Source organism: Engystomops pustulosus, chromosome 6 (genome assembly GCF_040894005.1).
Source record: "Engystomops pustulosus chromosome 6, aEngPut4.maternal, whole genome shotgun sequence".
NCBI classification, from domain to species: Eukaryota; Metazoa; Chordata; class Amphibia; order Anura; family Leptodactylidae; genus Engystomops; species Engystomops pustulosus.
This window is the reverse complement of record NC_092416.1, coordinates 148,098,259-148,123,105: the sequence shown is the minus strand read 5'-3', so window position 1 is coordinate 148,123,105 and position 24,847 is coordinate 148,098,259. Positions and strand designations below refer to the sequence as shown.

The 24,847-nt window shown below is 42.6% G+C and overlaps 1 protein-coding gene across 1 annotated transcript in view; it reads left to right on the top strand.

Moving 5' to 3' along the window:
- The window catches only part of LOC140064631 (inactive phospholipase C-like protein 2), a 66,251-nt gene extending 41,610 nt beyond the window's left edge, over positions 1-24,641 (top strand). Inside the window, exons 4-6 of the mRNA XM_072111707.1 lie at positions 2,728-2,803; positions 15,232-15,341; positions 21,876-24,641. Coding sequence (XP_071967808.1) covers positions 2,728-2,803; positions 15,232-15,341; positions 21,876-22,064 — 375 coding nt within the window. The 3' untranslated portion in view covers positions 22,065-24,641. The remainder of the gene's footprint in view (positions 1-2,727; positions 2,804-15,231; positions 15,342-21,875) is intronic.
- The last annotated feature ends 206 nt before the right edge of the window (positions 24,642-24,847 follow it).

Here is a 24,847-nt window from a genome sequence, read left to right as displayed (position 1 = left end):
GCAGTGTATCTGAAGTCCTGTACACAGCTAGGAGATGAGGCTAAATATTAAGGCTTTCCCTACCTAGATATTCCCCTTAAAATGTTGTTGAAAGTATAGTTACACCTTAGCCTCTTATAGGGGTTGTCTACTTTCAGCAATTAATTGATATGGTTGGTGTAAGGAAAATGTATACAATTTTCTAATATACTATCTGTATCAATTCCTAAGGGTTTTCTACATCTCTGCATAGTGTCATTCTAGAAAAAGCTTCTACGTTTACTTCACTGGATAGAAATCTGTCCATAGTCTTGTGATGGACAGGCAAGCACAGCATCTCTTAGTGTCACCTGGCTCTGATTACTCTCTGTGATAATAATGGCTGGTGCACCTGTGTGACATCACATGACCATGGACAGATTTCTATCCACTGTAAGTAAACATAGAAGCTTTCAATAGCAGGACGGCAAGCAGAGATCTAGAAAACATGTACGTCCTCAAGAGGATGTACAAGATTCACACTCTGTGTCCTCTCCATCCAGGGTAGGTGTCTGCTGTATTATACAGCAGACACCTGCGGCTCACTGTAGCGATAGACGCTGGAAACAGTTGTGACAGTTAGCATTTTAGTTGCCATGGTTAATGCAGGGAGGCTTCTGTGGCTGCCAGTTAACGCTTTTTATCACATATAAAAGCTGTATGTTAACAATATACACTCACCGGCCACTTTATTAGGTACACCTGTCCAACTGCTCGTTAACACTTAATTTCTAATCAGCCAATCACATGCCGGCACAACCATCTCTAGGGTTTACAGAGAATGGTCCGAAAAAGAAAAAACATCCAGTGAGCGGCAGTTCTGTGGGCGGAAATGCCTTGTTGATGCCAGAGGTCAGAGGAGAATGGGCAGACTGGTTCGAGCTGATAGAAAGGCAACAGTGACTCAAATCGCCACCTGTTACAACCAAGGTAGGCAGAAGAGCATCTCTGAACGCACAGTACGTCGAACTTTGAGGCAGATGGGCTACAGCAGCAGAAGACCACACCGGGTGCCACTCCATTCAGCTAAGAACAGGAAACTGCGGCTACAATTTGCACAAGCTCATTGAAATTGGACAGTAGAAGATTGGAAAAACGTTGCCTGGTCTGATGAGTCTCGATTTCTGCTGCAACATTCGGATGGTAGGGTCAGAATTTGGCGTCAACAACATGAAAGCATGGATCCATCCTGCCTTGTATCAACGGTTCAGGCTGGTGGTGGTGGTGTCATGGTGTGGGGAATATTTTCTTGGCACTCTTTGGGCCCCTTGGTACCAATTGAGCATCGTTGCAACGCCACAGCCTACCTGAGTATTGTTGCTGACCATGTCCATCCCTTTATGACCACAATGTACCCAACATCTGATGGCTACTTTCAGCAGGATAATGCGCCATGTCATAAAGCTGGAATCATCTCAGACTGGTTTCTTGAACATGACATTGAGGTCACTGGACACAAATGGCCTCCACAGTCACCAGATCTCAATCCAATAGAGCATCTTTGGGATGTGGTGGAACGGGAGATTCGCATCATGGATGTGCAGCCGACAAATCTGCGGCAACTGTGTGATGCCATCATGTCAATATGGACCAAAATCTCTGAGGAATGCTTCCAGCAACTTGTTGAATCTATGCCACAAAGAATTGAGGCAGTTCTGAAGGCAAAAGGGGGTCCAACCCGTTACTAGCATGGTGTACCTAATAAAGTGGCCGGTGAGTGTATTGCAATACTATTGTATTGTAGTATATTGCATGAGCAATCAGAATCCCTAGTGCTCACCCCTAAGGGCCCTAAAAAGTAATATTAAAAAATGAAATAAACTTTAAAAAGTATTAAAAAAATGAAAAATACGCATATAAAAAGAAACTACCATTATAAAATCATAAACATGTAAGGTATTTTCATGTCCCAATTTTGAATAAAAAGTGTTAAAAACGTCTGATATTCCTCAAAATTGTCTGAAAGTCAGCTTGCTTTGCAAATAATGAATTCTAGCACAGCTCTGTATACTGAAGTATGAAAAAGTTATTAGCTTCCGAATAGGGCTAAATTATTATTATTTTTTAGTACAAAAAGTTTTTTACTTTTTAAAAAAATCTGATAAAACCTGTATAAATGTTGTATCCCTGTGATCGGTCTGACCCAAAGAAAAAAGGGGTGGTGTTATTTGGAGCGCAATGTGAAATTCGTAAAAGTAGCGTCCACCAAATATTCCCTTGGGGGAAGGGGGGGGGCGGGGTTGGATCCATCCTTTCATCCATATCTCCAGAAGCCAACTTTTTGTGAGCGTGTAACATCACCCCCTCTTGTACATAAGCCGCCCTCCTGTCTTCTATATGCCCATGTCTTTGTTCGATTTCATATTAGTATGGTATTACTGTATTTATGAGCGGAGTATGTTCTCTGTGGTCAACATCTGCAAAGAGTTTGTATGTTCTCTCCGTGTTTGCGTGGGTTTCCTCCGTGTCCTCCGGTTTCCTCCCACATTCCAAAACATACTGGTAGGTTGATTAGATTGTGAGCCCCGCTGAGGACAGGGACTGATTTGGCAGGATCTGTGCAGCGCTGCTTAATCTGTGCGCACTATATAAATAAGGGAATTATTATTGATTATTAATATGATTGAGACTTGTCTCGCTCAGTATAGTAATAAACCATTGTATAAGTGTAGGTCTGCGGTGCCTGACTGTCCTCTCTGTTCCTTCCAGTTCATACAGGCCAGCCGGACACTAATAGAAACTTCAGATGTCGTCTACAGCAAAATAATTCAAGTGCAAAAAACAGGTAAGACGCATTGTATAGAAGTCGAGTCTTACACAAAAGACCCAAAGATCTTTCCGCTCCAGACTGTTCCCTCTAATCTTCTGTACTGACTAGATTCTCTGTCATCTTGTATGATTTGGGACAGAGAAGCTCCATTATGTATCCAGCACATGTACAATCTCTGTAATGAAGCTTCATTAGGTTTTTTGTTGTTTTCACTTATTTTAACAATTGGATGGCTTGTAGAGAGAAAAAAAAATCGGTCCACTTCCCCATCTATTTGACAGATATTACTTATAATGAATACATCTTTCCGAACTCATCTTTCAGTTTCTGATCCCACAATGATTACATTTTATTTCCCTTTCTGCTCTCATTGAATGAACGGTTTTCTGCAAAGGAAGAAGCGGGGAGGGTGTTCTATCTGTGCCTACATCATTCTGTGGGCTAACTAGAGAGCTAGTATCGTATTTATCGGACTCAGAAATCAAAGGTGCGCCGTATAGTCCAGTGCGCCTTATATATGGACCGTAGTTACAGACAACAGCTGCCTTGAACTGTGCACAGCTCTGCCACCTGCTGGTCATTCAAGGTGCGCCTTATAATCCGGTGCGCCTTATATATGAACCTAGACGTTTTAGCAGGCATTTATTGATGGTGCGCCTTATAATCAGGTGCGCCTTATAGTCCTAAATCCTAACCAAGGTCCACTTCTTCACAATGTCCCATATGTGACTACATATCCTACAAAGTAGTGAACTGAAAAGATTCTTTATTATGACTTCATGACTTTAATACAACAGGATGGGTTATTCATTTTAAAGCCAAAACTATGCCATAAACCAATTTCTGTGTTTTTGAGCTCAAATATTTCAGTAAAGATGAGATTTTAGCAGAACCTGCGTTCCATCTGGATGGATAGGCTGGCTGTAATGCTGTCCCCTGCAGCTCTGTCGGAAGGTCAGGATGCGGATTGGTGACTCGGGGGTCTATAGACAGATGGCTGGATTTCTTCTGCGCTTGTAGAAGTCACATCCCTAGGTTACAGGCCAAAAATAAGAATTGAGAGAGAAATTGTCTTATGTGATAAGAAATTCTGATAATCGTCCCCGATTCCCGTTTGCAGATACTAATGGTTTTTCTTTAGTGCATTAGGGTTGGTAAGCGGTAACTGAAGAGCACTTGTGTAAAGGAGTTACCATAGCGGCTCTTTGTGAGATACAGGGCGCTCAGGGATTAATTGGTACAAGCACAAGTGTCAATATAATTAACACTCGTTGGTTATACGCCGCTGAGGTGGGAGGATGAGCAGAAGACATGGGAAGGGTGTACAGATGACGGAGAGGGTGACAGTCCTATTACTTGGATTGTCTTCTTCCCAGGCCTGACTGCTATTATCTTACAAAAGATCATCCACTTATTGTGCTTTTTGGTATTCTGGCCATTATCTAGAGTTCTCATGCACTTGATATAAGGTAAATACATGGAAGATTTGATATTGTATATAGCATAGGTGGACGGTGACATGCAGACATCGGGATCCAGACACAAAGAACTGCCGTAGACATTGATAAGTAAAACAAAATGAAAATATAGTGCAAATTATTCCTCCTGCCAAAAGGACATGTATGCTGCATGTTATAGAGCAGGTGGAGTCCAGCAGATTATTCATAATGTCCTATCTGCATACAGCATGTTATAGAGCAGGAGAAACTGAGCAGGTGGCACATAGTGTCCTATATGCATACAGCATCTTATACTGCAGGAGGAGCTTCACAGATTGTACATAGTGTGGGCAGTATGTTATAGAGCAGGGGGAGCTGAGCAGGTTGCACATAGTGTCCTATATGCATACAGCGTCTTATAGAGCAGAAGGAGCTTCACAGATTGTACATAGTGCGGGCAGTATGTTATGGAGCAGGAGGAGCTGAGCAGGTTGCACATAGTGTCCTATATGCATACAGCTTCTTATAGAGCACAAGGAGCTTCACAGATTGTACATAGTGCAGGCAGTATGCGATAGAGCAGGAGGAGCTGAGCAGGTTGCACATAGTGATCTACATGCATACAGAATCTTATACAGAAGAAGGAGCTTCACAGATTGTACATAGTGTGGGCAGTATGTTATAGAACAGGAGGAGCTGTGCAGGTTCTGCACTGTGTCCTGCCTGCAGGCAGCTTGAGACCACCACCAATCTTAAGATTTTTGGGGGTCCTTTTTTATGCTCAGCTTGTTGTTAGTACAGTAAATCTACCCCATTGTCTCCTGGTCCGCTACATCTCTGGCCGGAGAATATAAACCGGAGGTTGCATTTGCTTTATTATGTATTCTGGACATGGGCAGAAACCTCTCATGAATATTTATGAGCAGCCATTTTGATTAGGATCAAGATGAGGATACACAGGGGGATCAATATGTCATTTTTAAGGAAAATAACCTTCACATAGTAAGCATTTACTTTCAGTGATGAGGGACCAAATTTTAACTATTGATTGTTATATGATGGAGAATGAGGCAACATTGTGATCCCATTCCATGTATGGTGCGTCTGTAGTATTGTCACAGGCATCAGATTTGTTTAAGCAATTTCCATCTTATTGTTTTAACACCTTTTGGACAATTTTCAATTGTAATCTTTGATTTCTTTTTGTTAAATGAACTGTAAAAAAAGAATAAAACACACATCCGTAAATAATAACACAGTCCTTGAGGCTGGGACTTGATATGATGGATGCACATACATGACCGTGATACTTGGAGTCCTGCTCCTTGTTCTGGTGCAAGGAGCAAATGGATCAGAACAGGAAAAGTCAATCAAAAATGAAATAGTAAATTATGATTATATGGCTGTATGCATACTGCCATGGACCCTGTATTTTGGAGATGTAGAAGTTTTACAGTGATATATAGTGTTACACTGGTCCTAATGCAAAGTAATGGTAGCTAGCTACGGTTACAGTGTAAGTACACCCTTAGGGATTGTGCTGCTTATGAGAAAGCACCCTGCGCTGGGTGAGTAAGGGTCCCAGTTTTCACCATACAAAGCTGGGGACAGTGTTAAGCATTGACCTGGATATCTGTGCAATTATATATACCTTTGTGTGATCTTTTAGTATTGTATTCCAGGATTGTAGCTGGATTCAGAGCACTCTGGTGTACAGGTGTGGGAGATGTCTTCAATGTACTGTGACACAGCCCCTCTTTTTATGCTGCATTATCTTCTGTTTGAATCCTACATCAGTAACTTGGGAAAGGGGGGAGGCTGTGTTCAATGAAGCGATCCCACACACCACAGTGCTTCAAGTCCAGCTACAAACCTGGAATATAAAAGCATTTTTCATAGTCCTGCTGCTACTAATGGCTCACAAAAAAGGTCTGGTCAAACAGATCTCCAGGACTGGTACCTAAAACTGTTTACAACTTTATATGGTCAGAATGCTGACAGATTTCGTTCAAGCAGCATACCCTGCACTGTGGCGGGAGCTGGCTGGACAGACAGAAGGACAGACCATAGTGGCATGTGGGTCAAAAAATAATGAGAATGGCCCAACGGTCACCAGGGCTACAATTTTTTGCTTATTAAAAATCAATTTTAAGATTTTGGTCGATAACAGTAAGTCTCTTAGAGGGTGAATTAAAGAAAAAATACCATTTGATTTCATGTATTATGAAGCAAACATACCTTGAGAATGCTATAGCTACACTGATGCAGAAATATGTCTTGTTTAATCCCTGAGCTGAGTGGTTTTGCTGAAAAAACTATTATAAAATTCAGGATAATGAGTCTCTGTCCCTCTTTTGCTTGGCTCGGCACTTCTCCTTTTACACTGCTCAGGAGAATGATGTAATCACTGACAGGCAGAAGTAATCAATCGCTTCACCATCCTCAGACTGCTGTGTATGAGTGATCCAGCTCAGGTTGATAAGTCCTGTCTGGACAGTGCAAACAGCTCGTGTAATCTGTTTATGTACTGCAAGAAGCATGCAATCCAGCTTTCCCAAGGTCCTGAATGTCATAATTGTTTTTCAGCAAAACCACTCAGTTTAGGGATTAAACAAGATATGTTTCTGCATCGATGTCGCTGCAGCATTCTCAAGTTATGTTTGCTTCATAATGCATCAAATCAAATAGTAGATTTCCTTTTAATAAAATGAATTCATTTAATCCCCCAGTGAGTGATTGATAGAAACCCCCGATCTGTAATATATTAATAATATGAATCAGAAATGATTCACTCCCCTGACAAATGATTAATGGAGAGAAAAAATGGACATGTTGAATTTAAACAATTGGAGATAAACAGATGTGTCTGGCAGAAGTTGACTCCCCATCAGTAACATGTAAATTTGGCAGTGTAGACATGTTTGGGGTCAGACGGAAATAGCTATTGGCTGAGGGAGCCTATTATTAAGCGTATTGGCACCATTAGGGCGCTCTTACACAAGTCTCGGCAGCTTCCACTAGTGCTGCTGAGTTATCCTGACATGTAGCCTGAAACTATGTCCTGTCCTGGTGCAGCCTGGGGAAAGGGTATTGGTGACTGTTCACACTTCTGTAAAAGCACCCCCAGATATGGGATATGTGGATGATCTACTGTATAGGTTGGTAGCACTTACCATAGCTGTATCACTTTAAATCCTATTTACTTCCCATGTGCTTTACTCCTCTCAGCTATCACATCTTTCTATACCATTGTAGAAGATGCAGATGTTTATAGAAACCTTTCAATATCCATGTATCCATTGATCGATTGCCTGTCATTACACAATTACTTTCCCTCTGTCTTTCCTGATGTGTCTTCCCTTCTCCGGTGCCTCCTTTGCAGCCAGCGCTCCTCTCATGCCAGCCAGTAATTACACTGATTATCCTAATTACTGTGTGTGCCGTGCAGAGAATGGATGGATCAAGTGTACACAAGAATTCAGCATGTTCCTTCAGACTTAAGTAGCAGCCTATTAACCCCATCTCCTTGTAAGACGCTTGGCTTCTTAGTGCAAAGTTTCCAGAAAAAGATACATTAATCTATAGACATGATTAGTATTATCAGGGCTCTTTCTAGTACAGGCAGTCCCCGGGTTACATACAAAGACAGGGTCCATAGGTTTGTTCTGAAGTTGAATTCGTATGCAAGTCGAAACTGTATATTTTATAATAGTAGATCCAGACAAATTCTTTTTTTGCCCAAGTTACAATCTGAGTTTCAAAATTTTTTGCTGTAATGGGACCAAGAATTATCAATAAAGCTTCATTACAGACACCTTACAGCTGATCATTGCAGTCTGGGACTATAGCAACATCCAGAGAGCTTCACCAGAGGTCACAGGGGGCAAATGGGTCTGTCTTTAACTAGGGGTCATCAGTAAGTCAGGTGTCCTTAAGTAGGGGACCGCCTGTACTAGGTTTTTTTTTCTGGCGCTGTTTTAGGGCTGGGTCCTCATTCTATGTCTACAGCCCCTATGCAGACTTCTGTGTCTCCATGGTAATAGACTACGAATAAACTTTCTCTAACATGTTTTGTGGGACTAAGGGCTCATTCAGACGACCGCTTGTGACCAGATCATGGCCCTCCTAGACTGTAGCAGATTTTCTTGTAGAAGCTGTAGCAGATTTTCTCAGTTTTCATTTCAAAGAAGCTTCTTATAAAAAAAAAAAATCACACTTAAAGGAAATCTACTTTCAAAATCAAGCATGATAAACTAGTTGCACTTACTCTTAGATCCAGGTTCCGCAACTGTGGAAATCTTTTTATATTTGTTGTTTTTGGCCTCCTTCCTTCTTAAATCAATTTTTAAAATTATGCTAATGAGCCAGAAGGGCTCTGGGGGGCATTATCAGAGTCCCTCTGTGGTGCAGCTTCATAGGCTGTTACACTTCCTCCCTCCCACTGTGAGATTACATCAGACAGGGGGAGGAAGAAGTGCAGAGGGAGAGAGTGTAACAGCCTATGAGGCTTTTGCATGAAGGGGTTCTGGTAATGACCCAGCAGAGCCCTTCAGATTCATTAGCATAATTTTAAAAGGTGATTTGAGAAGGAAGCGGCCATGGTTAATGAATATAATATGAGTACCACTGTCCTGGTGCCTGGATCTATGCGTGTCCCTGGTTTATCAGGCTTCATTTTGATGCTGGATTTCCTTTGAAGGCTGTGGTCGATCTGTGAATCATGGACCATGTACTGGCTGGACTTCACGGACCGACCACTGACCTTCTCCAAGCAACAACAGTGCCAATACATAATCAATACATTATATTATGTATAGGTCAACGGTTAGTAATCTAACATGACTAAGTGTATAGTATTGTGAAAAATCTATGAAAAATCTAATTTCCACTTTAGGGTAAATAAGTGAAGGGAACTAGTTTAGCGCTATAATAGTCCTCCATTAATAATAGTCATCCAATACTACATAACAGGTGGGTGTATTATGGAAGAGGACGGCTAATGACAACATGAGGTGTAATCCGTGGTTCAGGATCAGTGACGCATTATACTATGGATCTGCAGGACAGGAATCTCCTTAATATGTGATCGGGAAGCAGTGCATTATGGGAGTCTACAGCAATACTTTCCTGTTTATGAATATTTGATACCTTGCTTATAATAGCCAAGAAATGAACGCTCGGTGTGATGAATACTGAGAGGGAAGCGGCAGCATGAAACGTGACTGTGCAGCCTCCAGTCTCTCGCTTGTCACAACGGTTTAGAAAATCATTTATGCGCTTTATCTCTCAGCCCGAAACAGTCAGAGTTCTGGTGGAGTTCAGCGTTAGATGACGCCATACGATTCATCACAATTATCTTCAGCTTTAGTAACACAACCGCTGCATTGTTACATTTTGTAGTTCTTTGTTAAGGGTGTTACATGTTCTGCGCCAACCTGCTTCTTTTAGCTGCGCCAGCATGCAATCTAACTGTTGTAAGAGTCACTTGGTCTAAGGTCCCACGCACATGACCGTATCTGGGCCGGTGATACAACTGCACAGTTTGTTGCTGTATCACGCTCCTTTATAGAGGTCACAACCCGGTCACTGTGCGATGAGCACACATTGGGGCACATTTACTTATTGCGATCCCCGATCCAGACTGTTTGACAAGGATACGCCCGAGTTCCTGCATGTGTCGCTTCCCCGCTGAGGTCCGCTGACATATTAAATCCCTCGACTGAACTGGTCGACTGGAAAATATAGGACATGTCTAATATTTTTGTCATTTTTACGGCACAGATGCTTGGTTGCCCATGGAGAGGGGAGGGGAGAGCAACGCTCAAATTGACCAAATGCTATGCCTAGGTACGTCCAGGGCGAGCATACAGTTATGTGCATAAAGGCCTAAGCATTATGCAGTTATACTTGTGAACTTGTGTTGTACATGGCATATATCAGCTCCAGTAAAAGCAATGCAATTATTGAGAATTGTGCCACTGTTTGAAACAATACGAGCACAGCACGGCATTTGGAGAGCAGTAATACATGTGGGTACAATGGGGCTTATTTACTAAGGGTCGCACGCGGCTCATTTTTGTCGGACTCTGCACCTTTTTCGGGGCTTACACGACTTGGACATGTATTTAACAAGTGTCTGCACTGGGATTTCGGTGCACATGATCCTTTTTTGGCGCAGCTGCGCTGGCTTTCATGCAACACATATTAGGGGGCGTGCCGTCGGATGATCCGACTGATTCAGACTGCGTGCGGGATTTAACTTTCAAATTGTGTTGCAAGCCCAAGCACTTACATGTACCAGGAAGAAGAAGGTCAACTCTGTCGGACCTGAGCAGGGAAGTGACGCAGGATATCGGGCGCATGATCTTAGTGAATCGCGGCACAGTGCTTTAAACACGGACAATGCACTTTCTGTGAACTACAGCGGACTGCTAAGTAAATGTGTCCCAATGGGGCAGATTTACTTATCCGGTCCATTCGCGATCCAGCGGCGCGTTCTCTGCGCTGGATTCGGGTCCGGCCGGGATTTATTAAGGCAGTTCCTCCGACGTTCCAGGTGTTTCCTGGAACACACTAGAATACACCGAGCCGGGCTGAGTGAAGCTAAGTGCAATTTTCGCGACACATTTAAAAAAAAAAAATCCGTCTGGTTTTCGTTCTGCCAAGCCCCCCGCCTGACCCCCCCCCCCCCGATTTCCGTCGCGTGCATGCCAGGGCCGATGCGCCACAATCCGATCGCGTGCGGGGCAATACAGGGAAAATCGGTGCGAATCGGAAATATTTGGGTAACACGTCGCCCTTAGTAAATGACCCCCAATGTGTATGAACACCCTTAAGGCCCAGGTGGTAAAGCAAATTTGTAAGAATTGATGAAAATGAAACTTCCACTGTTCTGTTATATTCCAGTACTTGGTATATTGGTGGCTCTAATTGTACCAGGTTATTGTATACATTGTAAGTTATATGTAGTGTTGCACTGGCCCACCAGAGAATCGGAGGATTCCCCAGGGGGGCCCATGTTTTGTGCTTATACTGAAGTACAGTAGAAGAAAATCTAATTTAGAGGCTAGTAAGGTCTATTATCTAGGGGATGATGAAGGGTGGAACCACAAAATACGTAGGTGGGGCTAGGTGGGGCAAAGCAACCTATTTGACACTGGTTATATGTATGTATAGATATGCAATCGTCCTGTGCTGTATTTTTATATCCAGAGCATCTCTAACCTCACAAACTCCCACAGACCCTGACAATACAGCGCTGATTTCCAAGTGATTAGCTCTGGCTGCATTTCGCTGCTTGGTGCTGTGGCCAGTATTGTCGCCATACTGTGAAAACTACAGGGGGCGCCACGATAAATCAGACCCAGAGATCAGAAGACCTCCAATCAAAAAAAGTAATTGTCACATTCCAGCTTAAAGGCCATTTCATGATTTGTCTCCTTCTAATATATAACCTTGTAAAAATACTGAACATTCCATTCCATCAGTTCCGGACACCTGCTGATAATTTACATTTTTGGCATTTGTTGCCATGCAGATAATTAAAACAAGGCATAAGACTCGCACATGTGTTTTTTTGCATATTGCAGATTGTATGGAATTTGTCAAGTAATAGAGTAAGTGCCCCCCACGTGCTACACAGAACAGTAATAGGTTAATAAAGATGCGTATATGTAATCTGGCTGATGCGGCAGAATATCGGTCGCGGTGAGAAGAGTCAGGATTTCAGGAGCAATGTAGCACGGACACTGGGAGACGGGGACATGTGTAAGGTACCAGGAAGCCAACAGCCACAGTAAGATGACCTTTTGTGTTCACCTTTGGTCCATCAACTAATTTTTTCTCTTCCCATCATCTGCACAAACTTCTGGTTATCCTACAAGGTGACCTAAGAAACATTTCGATTCTTTCTTCTCAGAAATAACAGGGCTTGGTAGAGCTGTAATAAAACGGCAGCATTGGACCCGGATCCTGACCGCTTAACTGCCTCAGGTGGCGCAATAAATAGTGACCGCAGCATCTACATGGTTCTGCCATACCAATGATGCCCCATGAAGTGTTTTGTAAAGAGCCTCTAGAATACCATGGTGACAGGGCACCTACAATATCTATGTTTAAGTGGTACTGTTCAAAAATAAAACTTAATCTTCAATATACACTACCAGCAGATAGGACATTATGTAAATTTGCTCAGCTCCTCCTGCTCTATAACATGCTGCCTGCAGATGGGACACCATGTATAATCTGCTCAGCTTCTCCTGCTCTATAACATACTGTCGACAGCTAGGACATTATTTACAATCTGCTCAGTTCATCCTATAGCAGAAAGGACCCCCCAATCTTCTCAGCACCTACTGCTCTATAACATGCTGCCTTCAGATAGGATACTATGTAGAATTTGCTCAGCTCCTAGTAACCACATTGGCCCGTGGGATCCCAGCATCTCTGTGACCAGAGCCGAAACGTGATCTGTATTAACTCTATCTTGGTCTGTAAAAAATTAATTTCTGGGCAAGACATAGTGACATAGATTTCTGATGTCCAAGTTATTTGCTTTTATTTGTCCCTCCATGTGCACATAAGTACAGAAGTGCTGTCTGACCCAGGTTCTTCCCAGGATCCATGTGCACTTAGAAGATAATAACACTGCTGTAATATGCTGGCTACTTTAGATATTGCGCTGGCTGTGTAATCCCTGTAACGTTCCTGTTATACGTCTTCATTACCCGTTCACTGTCACTTTCACTGCTGCCTGGAAACCATCAGAAAGCAGCGTCGCTGCGACTAACCAATCTTATTATAGCATTAACTAGGAGCTAAATAGTTTCAGCGTCTAATGACAGACCTGCAGCTATAACTATATTAGGTGTACAAGAAGATGCCACAACCTTGGACCATAAATCTTTGAACCTCCTGGGATAGAAGTTTTTTCCTTCTCTCTGGGTAACGGAGATATACAGAACGCTGCATGACGGGAAGATCCGACGCTCCCTGTGATAAACACTTGAGTAACCTGGAGAGGTAGTCTGCTATGACAGCCGCTACCATCTCCTTTGGCGGTGAGTTAAGCATCCGCCAGCCCCCTCCTCAGCGCTGTCTCTACCAGTTAATCACATACCTCCATCTATTTATAGGCTGCTCCACGTAATTCCCCTAGACCCATTGCAGGAGAGATTGTCTCTCTTTGCCAATTCTCATTGTTCTGTCACAGTCGGAGCACTAGGCCACAGCATCGTCTTCATCTGCTCCCTGATAGGAACATAAAATATGCTATGAATACCCCAGCCCTTCCTTCTAATATCCTCCTGTCTATTGATCCAGTATTGTGTCATATAATAAACTGAGAAATCTATAAGAAAATATTGTGTGTGTCCCAAGATAACAGCCATGACCCCTTCACTTGTTTTGCTGTAAGACAACTGGCTGAAGCAGGAGCCCCCCCCAATAGATTGCTTAACCCCTTTAAATGTTTTTCACCTAAACTGCAGAATATTAACCCTTTTGTTCTCTGCATTCTCAGAAGAACCATTACACCATTTATGGTCCGCTGATGAGACATTATAGCATATAGGGGTATAATGGTATGCCATATGGTCTCGCCTCTCTCGCTTCTGCACTCTGGTGGTCCTTGCCACTTTTTTGCTACTGTATCCAGTTACGGGCATTACCAGTCTTGTGCTGTACATGCAGCCATCACTGCTTCTATGAGTGAATGGATGCAACTCAGGGCTGGCACCAGCACCAGCACCAGCGCCGGGGCCCATAATTGCTGGGGGGGGGGGGGGCTCACATGGCCGAATCTTAGACCCTAGTAGCTTGGCATCACTCTGTTCCCCAGAGGCTTACTGAAACCTGGAGCCGCCCCTGCAGCGGGCAAGTGGACGTAAACCAGCAGAACTTTTGCACTGTATGAATGAGTTTTAACAAGTGATTTATCAGATTTACCCAAAAATTTCTTTACTCATTTTTTGCATATTTTAAGTTTGAAAAAAAAAAAACACATTGCTATTTTATAGATACTCTTTAGTGATTTAAAGGGATTATACTATGATTGTACTATAGGGTTGTAGTATGGTTGTTATTCATTATCTAATAGTTGGCCCCCACTGATCGCAAGAAAGGACCCCCCAACTATCACAAGAGTGGTCGTCCCCTACTGACTAATTAATTGATGGTGGGGCAGATCCAGAATGTGTCCTGCTACTAGGGAAATTTCTGAAATTCGGTACCCGTGCAATCTCACATTTGGTGTCGGACTAACCCACATGAGGAACTAACCTAACATTGGACTCCATAAGTACAGCAGAAGACAACCTAATCTGGAGGCTTTCCCTTGAGGATGAGTGAGGATGGGCCCAAGATACCCCAGTCCCACACTGCTCCCATTCACTGTCTATGTGTTTGCCAGCGATAGTGGAAATGCTGTGCTTGGAAATATGACACTCGGGACCCTTATTCTTGTAATTGGTGGGGATCTCAAAAATTGGATACGGGATAACAATTTAACTTGGTACAATCCCTTTAATATTGATGATTTATAAAAATGTAGGTTTTTTACTATGTGACTTTCTGTTGTGTGGTAAGGTGAGTGCTTCTCCCTCGGGATGATAACCGGTGGCTCACAGTTCCGCTATGTGTCCCTCCTTCCGGATGCCCTCTGGGTCTGTGTAGGATTATTCTGGGCAGCGCGCACTTCCCCTCTACTCTCGGTCCTGGCGCTTTCATGATGTGTCACCCCCAGACACCACTGACCACCGAGCAGTTTTCCTTCCTGTATTTTGTTGCACTTCCTTGTGGAATAAAATGTTCCCTACCCACATGTCAGACTTTTTTCTGCTCGCTTCTACAGTAAATGGCGCAGTGTTGTTTCAGCGCAGGATCTAGAGGGTGTTTCAGGATAATCCAGCAGTGACTCATTACGTGATATCATTACATAATAGACAGCAGGTTTATATTTTTAGAGTTCTGTTCCTGAGCCTTTCTATTGGTTTCTTTTCTTTTTAGGGATGGGTTTTCACGAAGACCTCCATAGGATTGGTGCCAAAGAAGGACTGAAAGGAAGGAAGCTGCAGAAAGCCATGGAAAGCTTTGCCTGGAATATCACTGTCCTGAAGGTAAGTGGCTCACTGCTGCCATCTACTGTTCGAAGGTGACATAAATTTTTCTTTTATCATATTTTATATTATAAAGATCAGAGGTATACAGAGGTACAACACAGCTTAAAGAGATACTGTCCCCACCTTTGACATCCCATAACTACTAGCTCCTTCAGGCAGGGTATGAAATGTCCTTTCTGGAATTCCCTCTTTTATATTTTAAAACTTGCCAGATCGCCTATGAAAAGAAAATCGCCTCCTAAGTCATATGCAAATGAGAAGAGTCACTTTTCACCGGAGATGAGTCACTTTTGAGAGGTTGGAGTGGGAATGTCATATGATATTTTGCTATCTTGGGGTTTATAGCAGATAGACCCATTGTGGCTCTGTAAGCTCACCGGACCGTAAGCCTGGAGTGCTCTAAAATATGCGATTAATATGATACCATAAACATGGTTTTAAGTCCTATAGAGCCAAAGATAGAGGCATCTGAAGTGACACTCCTCCTTCATCCTTCAAAAGTGACTCTTTTCCTTTACAAATGACTTTGGGGGAGATTTTTTTTCTTTAAATGGCTGAGTTCTGCCATAAAAGAAGAAATTCTGGGAAGTACATTTCATACCCAACCAGAGGAGGTGTGTAGTTAAATGGGGTAAAATCTGCTGACAGATTCCCTTTAAACGTTATATGCATCTATATAGTTCTGTAGGAGGCGTCCGAATTCTGACCGTTACTAATGACATATCTGACACTATGTAAGTGTTTTGATTCTTGTAGGAAAAAAAACCCCTATTTTTATTACCAATTTAACTTATAATATGTAATCTGAGCGGCTGTGAATGAACACGGCGACCTTCACCTTCTGCGCTGATCTCCATGCGATGGTTTCCTGCGTCTGGAAGTGATTGTCACGCTATGGATGGTGTCAGTAGTGTTGATAAAGGGTGGCCATACACACACAAGTCGCAGGAAGCCGACCAGATGTGTTTGTGGATGGACGTTTTCAGCAAACACATGGCGTATGAGGTCTTTGTTCGGTACAAAGTGATAGCATTGTCTGAGTCCGCGCATAGAGCCCGTTCCCTCGTAACTGTGTTATTCTAATGTATATTGCTGGGAAGTAGTCTCATGTACACAGCGCTTATGGAGATTCAGGCAGGTCACTTTAATGACTCATTAAGCCTCTTGAACAAACAATATGCTTAAATATGGAGAGATTTTCCTGCTGGCGGCTCCGGCTGTAATTGTACATCATTTATAATGTATTACAGGTTAACTCTTCTGACGCTGGCACTAACCAGACATCTCTAGAACCTGCCCAAAGGCCTTTAATGCGTATGATTATGCTGCTTTTATAAGGATTTTCCCACATTCTGCAGCAATATTATTGTATAAAAGCCTCTATGGAGGTAACTCTGGGTATAGGGCATTCAGCAGCTGAAGGTGGATGGTAACTGCAGTGTCAGCATATATACAGTGCTGTAATGTGCTGTACCGAGGTCACGTCTTAGTGTTATGTGTATAACAGCACTGCGGCTAGCAGCATGTAGTTTTCTTTTGCACATAATACTCAGCAACCTAATGGATAAAATGTATAAAGCAATGATAAAACATCTTAATTTCTATGGCGGCATCATGTTATGTATCAAGAAGGACATATCCAAATAAAAGCTGCGGTTATAAGAGTTAATACTATTATGTTACATCATTCTGTTTCAATAGGATTATTCAACTATGCAGATTATTTAGAGGGGACTTCTACTTATTTATTAGGTATCATATGATACATGCACTGTAAGTGCTGGACATTTCTCCATTATGAGAATTAGGAGAGCTGTATATTGATACCTTTTGTGTGTGTTATTAATAGCAGCTATGAAAGATGTTGTTTATATTCCAGGATTCTAGCTGGACTTAGAGCACTGTGGTGCACTAGTGTGTGAGATCTCTTGACTGAACATAGCACAGCGAACCACCCTGTTTTGAGTAACTGCTGTAGCAGGCTGTGCAGAAGTACACTGAAGAGAACACACACCAGTGCACCGAAGTGCTCCAAGTCCAGCAACAACCGAGGAATATGAATGCATTTTTAACAGTCCTGCTGCTATTAACTGCATACAAAGAGGTATTGGTACAGAGTAAGTGACAAACACTATAGATTCTTAGAATCAACTTTGTTAGAAATGCAGCGCAAAGGGAGGTGTGCATATAGAGAGAAATGGTTACATCGACCTCCGGGGACAATACATAAAATTCTATACAGTTTCATATGCTCAAACTACTGACAGATTCCCTTTAACTCATCCCACAACATAAAAAATGATATAGAAATAAACATTAATATTTCCCAAGAGAAAAAGAAATCTACACAATTTTACCTCTTTACACAATAAAAAGCAAATCTTTAGTTGCCCCGTTTGCCCAAGACTATGCATATTATATATCAAAATGATTGTCACCTTCTAGAGAATTCATTTATAGTGGCCATTTTGAGTTAATTTGAAAAATGAAAAAAATATGTATTGCACATTGCAAAAAAACCCCAAAAGAACTAAAAATTTTAAAAAGGTATATACCGGTGTATTAGCAAAAAATGTGCTGAAAAAAACCAACTCTGCTTATACGAATGACGAGAGACATAAAATATAGTAAGATAAAAATCTTGCTAAAAAGTGCCTGTGTTTTATAGTCCGAAGGTCAGTACCGCTGTAATAGAGATCATGTGAAGCGCTGTAAATGGAGATCATGTGAAGCGCTGTTGAAGCATTTCACCCGTTCACCAGGAGAAAAGTATCTGTCCTGACATATAAGAAATAGTGATGGGCCGTTTGCAAACGAACTGGCTCTTAGAGCTGGGCTCTTTCAACTACGGGAGTTGGATCCCTGCAGTGAGCCAATGGCTTACTTAACCAGCCCGTAATCGGATGACCACGTCCACTAAAAGTGGTTCGGAGTGAGGGACTGGCTGGACTGTGGCTCCCTATTATATATTCAATAGGGAGCCATTCAGGAGCCAGAAGAGTCGTCTCTACCTAGTGAATGGAGCCTAATGATCCAGCTCACTGGATGAAATGCATGTGCTCTGCAGCTAGTTGCTGTGGAGCTGTGGGGCTGCAGGGGAAGGTGATGGGGGTATTATTTAGAAGAGGTTGTAAGCTGATGGTATGTTTAGGGAGTAAACAGAGTAAAAGGATAGGGATCAGATTTAGGAAATATGATGGATAGGGAGCTGATGATAATCAGGGGGTTTATTCATTATAAGGGATTAAGAGGGATGGGGTCAAAATCTGGGGTGGGTCTTATAGTAAGGTGCGTCTTCTATTATGAAAAATATGGTATCTTCCGCCACGCCTGTTCCCTTTTTGTCTTCATGTAACAGAGCGGTCAGAGAGGCGTCTATATGTTCTGCCCCATGTGCACACTATGATGTCATCAGCGACAACACCACCGCTTCATAGTGTGTGTGCGAGCAAAGAGCATGGACGCTTCTCTGCCTGCTCTGTTACATAAAGACAAGAGCAAAGAGGAGCTGTGGGGATCGCTGGAAGATAAGTATCTAGGTTTATTTTTATTATACAAGGGCGGGCTGCATGGGGTATTTTATTACTGGGGGAGGCTGATAAAAATTACATTACTAGGGAGGCTGCTCGACATTTGCCGCTGGCAGCTGCTGGGCATTTCATACCTAGGGGAGGCTGTGACCAATACATTTCCCACCCTAAGCTTATACTGGAGTCAACTTTTCCCAGTATTTTGTGGTAAAATTAGGGGCCTTGGCTCATACTCAAGTATATATGGCAGTGGTGCCAGAGGTGGCACTCAGAGCCCTTTCTGTGGGCACCCAGGCCTGCACCCCAACACAGAGTTTGCCAGCTAGGCTTTCTCCTGTGATCCAATACTGCTCAGAAAGTGCCATGCTTGGCGCTTTTTTAAAGCGACATCCTTGGCTGCCAGGACTACAGGAGGAGCGGGAAGGTGTGGCTAGAGATGGATCGTCATTGGAGCTTCTGCTCTGGGAACCCTGATTCTCTCTCTTCAGGGGACCCTGTGGGGAAGCTACAATCCAAATTTCTCCATCATCTTTCTAATGTATTGGTGAATTCAGGAGACCAATACGATTAAGGGTGCGGTCACACGTCGCGTTTACTGCATGCGTTTAAAAACGCATTGCTACAACTGAAGGGAGATTTGCCTAATTAAACAGCTGTTAACACCTGCGTTTACAAAACGCAGATGTTAACCACGATGTTAACACATGTGTTAACATCTGCATGCGTTAACCGCGATGTTAACACACATGTTAACAATACATTAACACTTGCGTTTTGTAAACACAAGCGTTAACAGCTGTTTAATTAGGCAAATCTCCCTTCAGCTGTAGCAATGCGTTTTTAAAACGTGTGACCGCACCCTAAAACCTGTGACACAGCTAGGATCAATAAGTTACTGCTTAAATTGTCACGTTGGCACTTTGCGACATATACGTGGGTTTTGGTTGTAGCTTGGGCACTCTGTCTCAAAAAGGTTCGCCATCACTGATATATGGTACTTAAACATTTTTGCAGTGTTTTTTTCATGTTAAGTAGGGTAATAAAAATGTAAAAATATTAAAGGTATTGCCAAAAAAAAAGCCATTATGACCCTTAGTCCAATAAGTAGAAAAATGCCCTGATCTTTAAACCCTTTAAGGCCTGATCAGAAAGGGGTTAACAAAAGCTATATTTGGGTGTATACAGACCCCCTAGCATCGGCAGGTACCATGGCAATATCAGATTGGTGACAAATGGACGAAAGATTTTGCAAGTAAAACTAAGTTTTTAGGGGCTTGTATTAGCAGACATTGATCATGGAGCGTTATCTATGGGTACTATCATAAGGGGATCTTTGGAAATAATTTCCATTGGACTTTTGGGGTTTAAGTCTCCTTTTCTTGTGCATTTATAATTGTGGACTATGGGTGCTCTTACGTGTTTGCAGATGAGCCATGGGTACCGCTCTGCTCGGCAACTATCAGTAATTCATATTCCATACCCATGGCACAAACACAAGTGTAATAGCACCTAAATCATACAGAAAACAGGCTAAAAATAGTGTAAGCTGAAAGTGCGGATGAGCGACACTAGGCAGTCTCCCCAACAATAGATAACGCTCTTCTTACAACTAGGCTCACAATCTAAGGACACAGAGAAATGGAAAAATGAAAGAGATTGAAAAGCATTTAAGGCACTCTTCTTCTTTTGTTTGTTCCGTCATCCGTATAAAGCGCCTTTCAGAATCCCGGCAGACAAATTACTGTCATTATTTGGGAATTCGGCTGGCGGTGTGCTAAATAGGGTTAATGGAAAGCTGAGTCCTTCGCCGTGCTATTCCACTGACTGGAATGCCAATATAGACCATCTAGTAAGGAAGTGTAACATGTAATCAGCTACTTCACCTCCGGTAAAACGAACATGAGTTGTTTTAGACTCTGACCCCTTTTACACGTCACGCTTCTGGGTTAAGAATATGCAAATAAGAATGCCAAGATTTAAAAAGGAAAACTATTCATCAAGTGCTACCTTAAAGGAAACCTACCACTTCACGTGGTAGGTGTAAGATGCATACACCGAGCACCAGCTCAGGGTGAGCTGGTGCGGGTGCTTACTTTCATTAGTGTCCTAAACCGCTATATCGCGGTTCAAACACTTTTTATTCTTTACAGCCGAAGGAACTTTGGCGCACCAAGCGGGTGTCTGTGCGCACCCCTACATAGGAAAAGTCCGGGAGCTGCGTGCATCGTCGCGCGCTTGGTGCGCCGAAGCTCCTTCGGCTGTAAAGAATAAAAAGTGTTTAAACCGGGATATAGCGGTTTAGGACACTAATGAAAGTAAGCACCAGCACCAGCTCACCCTGAGCTGGTGCTCGGTATATGCATCTTACACCTACCACTTCAAGTGGTAGGTTTCCTTTAAAGGCAGATGCCTACACATCAATGTCTGACTTTCAGGAAGCCTGGTGACATGTGAGATAATAGCCAAATCAGTAAGGAATAGACTCCCAACTGTACACGTTTGACTAGTTGAGGGGCCATAGACATGGGTCAGGAAGGAATTTTATTCTCCTTTTAGAGACTGCCTTTACAGCTTCTAGGTAAGTAGTAGATGAATGTGGATACTGTGGATCTTACTCAAAGATCCGATAAGGTGCTCCGTGCACCATGTGACTATAGAAAAGAGCTGCAGACTCGGGATGAATTCACACTTGGAAGATTTATTGCAGGATCAACTTCTTTCAGAGGAGTTCTGCGGCAAATGTGTGGCATGTGGATATACAGTTCATTTATTAGTTTTGCTCCATGCCCTGGACATGCTGTCTGCCATATGCCCTGAATAAGCTGTTCTTGTTTCTGCAGTTTCTTCCAGCTCGGTATCATAACCCTAACAATCACTCCATATAGTTTTCGTTACTCTACTTTTCGTGTCAGTGTTTCTTTCATCTTCCTTCAGTATTTCAATCACTTGTTCTTAAACTTCAGGCACAACGTTCTCATTGATTTTTTCTGTGATCCCACAGGGCCAAGCTGACCTCCTCAAACATGCCAAGAACGAAGCTGTGGACCACGTGAGGCAAATCCACCACGCAGGCCAGTCCTGTGGCATAAGCCGTGCCAGCTCCTACTCCCCCTCCCTTGATATCTTCAGGCCACGAGGGGCACTGGAACCCATCCCCGAAGCAGATGGCGGGGGCAGCACTGGCTCGTGAAGAGGCGTTCAGCAGCCAAGAGACTAGGAACTTAACCCCTGATATGGCAGACCCATTTGCAACATATTGATATGCATTGCAGATGTCTCCCAGCTGCTCACAGGGTAAATGTCTGGATCTCCCCCCATATTGACCCCCAGTCTTGCTTTACCACCATCCCTTGAGACACAACTGTGGAATTGTAGACTAGACCTGCAGATTAGGATGATCCGAAATAATGGAATACATGAGAGACGTCTCGTGAAAGGCGTACATCTATATTTTTGTGCACTTACAGACCAGCCTCACTTCCCCTCTATTTGAACCCTTCCCCTCCCAACCCGTTTTTAGGGTTGGGAGGGGAGAATTGTATTGCTACCTCTGTTCACTTTCTCCATACCCCTCTGTTCATGTATTGTATGAAATCACTTGTGGTTTAAATACACTTGTCCAGAGCCGTTTCTTATGTATGTGTATTTATAGGGGGGGCCCAGGCTACACTGAACCTTGAAAATTACCCGGAGGCATATAAATATCACATACACCCATCTATGCCGAAACATATAGGCCTATCAACACCCACAATACAGCAAAACCAAAGATAATAGCATCACGTTGCACAATGACAGCTCCTTAAGTTTAAGAGACAGCTCCATCATTTATGAAATATTCCCTCAAATACTGCGGAAACATCTGACTTTATGTTAAGTTTAATTGAAATCATTAAATTACCATTTCTCCTATGTGCAGGCAGTATGTAATAGAGCAGGAGAAGCTGAGATGATTGCACAATGCCCTATTTGCAGGCAGTATGTTATAGAGCAGGAGGAGCTGAGATGATTGCACAATGTTCTATGTGCAGGCAGTATGTTATAGAGCAGGAGGAGCTGAGATGATTGCACAATGTTCTATGTGCAGGCAGTATGTTATAGAGCAGGAGGAGCTGAGATGATTGCACAATGTTCTATGTGCAGGCAGTATGTTATAGAGCAGGAGGAGCTGAGATGATTGCACAATGTTCTATGTGCAGGCAGTATGTTATAGAGCAGGAGGAGCTGAGATGATTGCACAATGTCCTATGTGCAGGCAGTATGTTATAGAGCAGGAGGAGCTGAGATGATTGCACAATGTCCTATGTGCAGGCAGTATGTTATAGAGCATAAGGAGCTGAGATGATTGCACAATGTCCTATGTGCAGGCAGTATGTTATAGAGCAGGAGGAGCTGAGATGATTGCACAATGTCCTATGTGCAGGCAGTATGTTATAGAGCATAAGGAGCTGAGATGATTGCACAATGTCCTATGTGCAGGCAGTATGTTATAGAGCAGGAGGAGCTGAGATGATTGCACAATGTCCTATGTGCAGACAGTATGTTATAGAGCATGAGGAGTTGAAAAGATTGTACACAGTGTCCTATCTGCGAACAGATAATATTGTGCCCTATTTTTAGGCAGACTGTCATAGGAGGCACATAACTTAGGCTGCAAGTTAGAGTGTAGGAGTAGGTCAGTACATAGTGTGCTATCTGCAAGCTGGATGTTATAGAGCAGAAAGAGTTTAGCTGATTGTACCTGGTTGCCTTTCTACATTCAATGTTATAGAACAGGGTGAGGTGATTAGATTGTACATGGTGCTGAATCTGAATGCCGGATGTTATAGAGTTGGATAAGCTGAGCAGATTTTACATATTGTATTATCTGCTGGCGGCATGTTATAGAGCGGGAGGAGCTAAGCTGATAGGACAGTAAGTGCAATCTCAGGCAGCATGTTATTGAGCAGAAGGAGCTCAGAAAATTGTCCATAGTGCTGCATCTGCGGGATATTATAGAGTAGGGGAAGCTAAGCAGATAGATACTGGAATTTAAAGGGAACCTGTCATCAGGATTTCACATTTTCACCTAATAATAGTTTTAACAAGCTCAAATAGCATAGATACCAGACACTCATTTGACCCACAGCTCTCCAGTACGCTTTCTCCTGACTTCCTCCATAGAAATGCATGGAGAGCATGAAGAGAAAGCCGCTGTGGGACATCTGTGGCAGCAGCATATCTCCCACAAAGCAATAAGCAACTCAGATTAATCTGCCTGATTTTTATCTCCCTTATCATATTGGGAAGCCTCATGCACGTTATGTGGTGGGTTTGGTGGATACATATCTAATGTATATGTCCAGCTTTATTCCTGTTAGTATTGGATTGCCAGGACTCCAAACACAGGACATTGTCTACTTACTGTGACAGGAATAGAAAAAAGGTTAAAAGTCCCTTCTGTCACCACTTTTCGGTGTCTTTCAGACTGCTAAACCAGTATGTACCTAATTTATTAAAAACTATGGAAACTTGATACATGCGTGACATTTAGGAAATAATATGGGTTCATTGATCTTTTTAAGAAAGGAGGTTTTGAATTCTATTTTGTGATAAAAGAAAACAAATCCTGAAACTTTACGGCAGAAACTGATGTGAAATGTGTGTTAAATTTCCCCCATTGTGTTTCTTGCCAAGCTTCAAAAGGGGAGCATGGCACTAGACCTCACAGCCACAGTCATAGCACCTCAAAAAAGGTTAATTCCTTATTAATAAAAAGTTTAAAATATGTGTCTTTGTCTGCATTCAGGTCACAGCTTCTTTCAAGAAAATGTTAAAAAAAAATCTTAGTGACCAGGACTCTATGGAGGATCCTATGGAAGATTAGGGATAATAGGTCCCCTCCCTGAAAGCCAAAAAATAAACTTATTTATGTGGTGAACATACCGTACAATTGACCTAACGCAAGATTAAAACTAAATACACCCCAAAAAC